The sequence below is a fragment of the Aplysia californica genome, unplaced genomic scaffold (assembly GCF_000002075.1).
Source record: "Aplysia californica isolate F4 #8 unplaced genomic scaffold, AplCal3.0 scaffold00200, whole genome shotgun sequence".
NCBI classification, from domain to species: domain Eukaryota; kingdom Metazoa; phylum Mollusca; class Gastropoda; order Aplysiida; family Aplysiidae; genus Aplysia; species Aplysia californica.
The window spans coordinates 716,300-721,915 of record NW_004797470.1 but is presented as its reverse complement, the minus strand read 5'-3'; the positions used below and the strand labels follow the sequence as shown (position 1 = coordinate 721,915).

At 39.4% G+C, this 5,616-nt stretch overlaps 1 protein-coding gene across 1 annotated transcript in view; it reads right to left on the bottom strand.

Moving 5' to 3' along the window:
* The window catches only part of LOC101858630, a gene marked incomplete at its 3' end in the record, with an annotated part of 236,379 nt that overhangs the window by 39,693 nt on the left and 191,070 nt on the right, over window positions 1-5,616 (bottom strand). Inside the window, 1 exon segment of the mRNA XM_013082928.2 lies at window positions 2,131-2,235. Coding sequence (XP_012938382.2) covers window positions 2,131-2,235 — 105 coding nt within the window.

The window sequence follows — 5,616 nt, the reverse complement described above, 5'->3', positions numbered from 1 at the left end:
GGGGGGGGGGGGGGGGGGGCTACACCTGAAGGCTATCTCGCTTATTACTTTACTGAATTTTACCAAATATCACTCATATAACAAGCATAGTAAGGAGTCCTAAAATCCGCTTTCAAATTTGAGAAAAAGTTTCGTTTCCATGGATACAGCGGCCATGTTGGATTTTGTTGACATGTCTTACGTAATAATACCGCACTTATCGCTCATGGAAATTGATTGTTGTTTTGCATGCGTGTTCACAAACATTAGATCTAAAAATTTGTCTGTTTTTTTTCTTTCCTAAACGAATTAGAAAATTTTTAATGAATTTTTTCCTGTGGTAGTATTTTAGTTTGCGAAAAATCCGTGAAAATCCACACTCCAGACACCACCAACAAAAATCTATTACATATATAAAAAATTAAACAGACACATTTTTAGTATTACTTCTTCTCTTCATTCTGTGAAAATTTCATGAAGATTGGATGAAAAAATGGTGGAGTTATTTTTTAAAAAGTATAGAGAAAATTCGCGTTTTGAGAAAATGGCCGATAAAGAAAAATAAAATACTGACTTTATGAGGAAATGGCGGTTACAAACTTGCACGGTATGGGGAAAAATACGGTTTTTTGGGGGGTTCTTATGCGATGAAATAGGAAGTTGTAGGAGAGGCTGAGGAAGCTAAAAATGCCTACGACTCAAATTCCATAATTTTGAGCCGAATTTTGACTTTGGTGGTGTAACCCCCCAACCCCCTTAAAAAAACCAAATTGGAACTGAGCGAAATGAAAACACAGACGACAACAAATCTATTGCCCCCCCCCCTTTTCCGTCTTTTTTACATTTAAAGAAAAAGAAACGGTATTAAGAGCTTAGTGCACACATGTAGAAACCAATGAAAGTTAGACTTTTTGGAAAATTTTTCGAAAAACGTAAAAATGACTGCAATAAACAATCTTGTTTTGCTGGTCTTGTACCCAAAACCCATAATTTCAGTTGCCAAGCTATCAGGGAACGGGACATCCAGTTATGTCGCCAGCGCAGCAACAGAAAGAGATAACAAAGGCAGTCAAACAACAACAACAACAACAACAACAACAACAACAACAACAACAAAACACGTCGGAAAAAGATAACCACCTCTCTTTTTAATCTGTGTCATTTTTTTATGAGAAGAATCAATAAAACTGCCGGTGAAGCATCCGTTTTACGACGGAATAAAAACGTTACAAAGAGATTACTGTGTTCTTTCAAGAAATCTGTTGCTTCCCCCGAGAGCAAAGCAAGTCTCTGCTGTGATGTGTCTTTGCTTCGTCAAGAAGTAATTACTTATTTATATGAAAACAACTAGCACGTCCAATGATTTCCTCTCCAATCTCCCCCACCCCTTTCCTGAGTACTTAGTGGGATTGTCATTGTGTGTCCCGAGAGGGCAGATATGTCAAAAAATACGCAATCAACAGCTAGACATGTTGGTTTTGTTACTTCTTCGCTGGTTTTGAATTTTACCCCCCCCCCCCCCTTTCTAATCCCCTTTCGCTCCCCCCCCTCTCTCTCTCTCTCTCTCTCTCTCTCTCTCTCTTACTCTCTCTCTCTCTCTTTCTCTCGTTCTCTCTTCTCTCTGTCTCCATCTTTCTCTCTCCCTCTCTCTCTGATGCTGTCTCTGTCCCACTGCAACTCTCTCTCTCTCTCTCTCTCTCTCTCTCTCTTTCTCTCTCTCTCTCTCTCTCTCTCTCTCTCTCTCTCTCTCTCTCTCTCTGTGTGTGTGTGTGAGTCCCTCTATCTTTTTATTGGATGCGCTGTCTGTTCGATCAAGAAAAGCAGTTTGTCAGGCCTTGCTACTTGATGTCGGGTTGTTGGTTAAAACCAGTGGCGTAGAATGAAACCCGAGAGAGAGAGAGAGAGAGAGAGAGAGAGAGAGAGAGAGAGAGAGAGAGAGAGAGAGAGAGAGAGAGAGAAAGGGAGAGTTAGACATAGGATGGGAGAAAGAACGAAAGAAACAGAAAAAAGAATGCAGGCAGACGTAGTAACTCAGGCAGATAAAATAGATAGATAGATAGATAGATAGATAGAAAGATAGATAGATAGATAGATAGATATATATATATATGCATAGATACAATTGTACATAGATAGTACAGTACTACTCACTTTGTTGGCCAGGTGTACATCAGCGTTGCACCTGAGGAAAGCCTCCACCACGTCATAGTCCGGACTACCAGCCTTCAGGTAGCACAACAGAGGCGTGTTCCCTTCCTGAAATACGCCAACACAAACACACACACAGTTACACACTCCAGAACCAACTGAGTGGGTTATAGTTGAGGTTGGAACAAAAGAGAAGCAGGTCAGGAAGATAGGTTCAAGTAGTGCTTCTAGGAAAAAAGTCAAGACTAAATAAATATTGTGAAGCAGCGTGGTGGAATCAGGCTCTCGTCAGTTTTTGGGCATGTAGAGTTATTGGTATCATCTTAAAGATTGTTCACTGGTCTTTATTTCGATGAAAAAAGTATCCATCTATCTTGAATACCAGTCGAGATATTTACGAAAGAAGGAGGTGGGGGTCACCTGTTTTCAGATGTAAAATTAGTGAGAAAATGGCCGCCAAAGATTAGTTATAGTAGTCCTTGGTTATTTCCCTAGCTTAAGAGTCCCTGTTAACTGAAAATTTACATTTTTTGTGTCTTTAATCAACGTTTTTCAGAAAAATCAAGACAGAAATGAGTTTTTTAATAGGCATGAAAGGTGTTGAGCCAAAAATACATAAATTTGAGAAAAATTCACCAACCTGCGGAAAAATGCAAGTTTCTTCACTTTGATTAACAGGAAGGCCAGAAAGAAAGTTGGGAAAAGACGAGTACAACCTGAACAAAACATAACAAAACAAAAATAATTTAAAAACTCAAGAAAGAATTAACAAACAAATAAACAGATAAACAAACAAACAAACAAACAAACGAAAACCAGCTAACAAAACAGAGTGGATGTTGGGGCGCTCATATTATGACCTTATGCATTTGCAAGAGCCGTAAAACCTCTACTAAAACAGAGAGTGGATGTCGTCGTTGGAGAGTTACACAGAACAACTGGGTTTGGGAAAATCTGTCACGCGTTTCGGCAATTTTTGACTCGTTGTCTGTTTATGGCAGCTATAAGATCAATCCATCAATCCTCGTTTGGTTGTGGTCTAGACGGTCAGAGATAGTATAAAGAAAGTATAGGTTGTGGTCTAGACGGTCAGAGATAGTATAAGAAAGTATAGGTTGTGGTACAGACACGGTATTGTATGATGCCATAGGGATTTATCAACCTTTTAAACACATTCAATTTGTGAGGCAGCGTGGTGGAATCAGGTTCTCGTCAATTTTGGGGCATGTAGGGTTATTGGTATCATCTTGAAGCTTGTTCATTTGTCTTTATTAGTATAAAAATATTATCCATTTATCTTGAATGCACGTCGGGATATTTGTGAATGCAGGAGGTGGGGGTCACCTGTTTTCAGAGGTAAAATTAGTGAGAAAATGGCCGCCAAAGATTAGTTATTTCCTTAGCTTAAGAGTCCGTGGTAACTGAAAATCTACATATCTTGTGCCTTAAATCAACGGGTTTTCAGACAAATCCACACACAAATGAGTTCTTTAATGGGAATGAAAGTTTTTGAGCCAAAAACAAAAAATTTGAAAAAAATTCCCAAACCTGCGGAAAAATGCAAGTTTCTTCACTTTGATTATTTTGACGAGAGCCTGATTCCACCACGCTGACTCACATTTAATTAAGGAAGAGGATATCCGCTATAATGGTCATTTACAGATGATAACTTTGGAAGGAGGCCACGACAGCACCTAAAAATAACAACCCTTGTTAAAACTTGATTGGCCACGGGAGTATTCCAATCAGGACATCTTGTGTCCAAATCAATCCTGACGTTAACGACAGTTGATCCCAGATGTATAAATTGATTGACGAAACAGAAATGATGGATTCGCCAACTAGGGAAACAAAAGGAACAAACGATGGGTTTGATCCAAGATTGCCTTTGAGGCAATTAGCTTGCCTAATATACCCAAGCTGATCATTTATTACCTTGGAAAGTGATGAGTTATAGGGCGGGAGATGTGGGGGCGGGGGAGGGGGGCGTGGTTGAGTAAAAAGAGAGTGAGGATGGAAGTGCATGGAATTTGACGGACGGGACTTGACACAATTGTCAGAAGATGGGAGCAACGAAAGGAAATCTGAGACTTGATCTCCAACATGGGATTGTTACTGGTTGATTGACTGTCCCTCTCTTATGCACACTCGACATTCTTGAGGTCCTTTCGTAAGCTGGCTGCTTCAGCTCTGATAGCAAGGGCCAGTGGGATGCATTCTTCTGGCATTAGAGACAGTTATTTGATTAAATAAGCTTTCTTTTATGTTTCATTTCTATACTGGTAACCCAACCAAATCTAGGCCCCAAGTACGTTTTTTAACATACCAATTTGCCAAAAGTGTATCTGAAGTAAAAACGATCCTTGAATAAGTACATAGCTTTTGCCTAAAGCCATGGGTTTGACAGTATTTTCTGCTGTTTAAAAGAAAACCCATTTTCTTCGGAAGCATAATGCGTCATCAAGACTACTAGTCCCTGAAGAGCATCCAAACACTTAAAGATAAGTCTACTATATACCTTGGTAGAAGTAACAGGCACGGTTATTGATTGATTTATAAACATTATATATAATTCTACATACAAGCATACACACAGGTACACACTCACGCACGCACACACATACTTGCATACAGACAGACACAGACATATTATACATATAATATATATAATTATTTATATATTATTATATAATATTAGTACGCAATTATGTAAATGTCTATCATGACAGACACTAGACTTTGCCGTCGGCATTCGCGATATGAAGAAATGAAAAAGCAGCGGACGGGCATATCAGACTAAAATAATAAAGATCGGAACAAGAGACTAAAGTCTATCACTGGTACCCTAAAATAATCCTACAGCCGACGAGAGACAAACCAAGCAGCCTGATAAAAGTAACAACAACACCAAAAACAGCTCCAACTGCAACATCAGCACCTACAACAACAACAACAGCAATAACAACAACAACAAAACAACAACAGCAACATCAACGATGAGATAAACAAAAACAACATTCACAACACGATCGCAGCTACGGCATCAGGTAGTAATGAGATTGCTCGAAAATAAAACTGACAAACAGACAAGCCGTTTCGAATTACACAAATTGAAATCTGAAGTTACTGAATACCTCAACAGGTCGCTCATGGATCCAAGAGGAGTCACTAGATCTCACCATGTATTCGGGTTCCGTTTCTCTGTCTGGCTTCGTTTTGTTTTTTGTTTTATCTGTATTGTCTGAATCTCTAACCGTCTGTCCACCTATTTATCTATCTATCTATCCGATTCTGTCTATCTGATTCTGTCTATCAGCGTCTCTCTCTCTGTCTCTCTCTCTCTCTGTCTCTCTCTCTCTCTGTCTCTCTCTCTCTCTCTTTCTCACTCACTCTCTCGCCCTCTCTCTCACTCTTTCATTCTCTTTTTCTCTCACTCTGTCTGTCTGTCTGTCTGTCTGTCTGTCTGTCTGTCTGTCTGTCTGTCTGTCT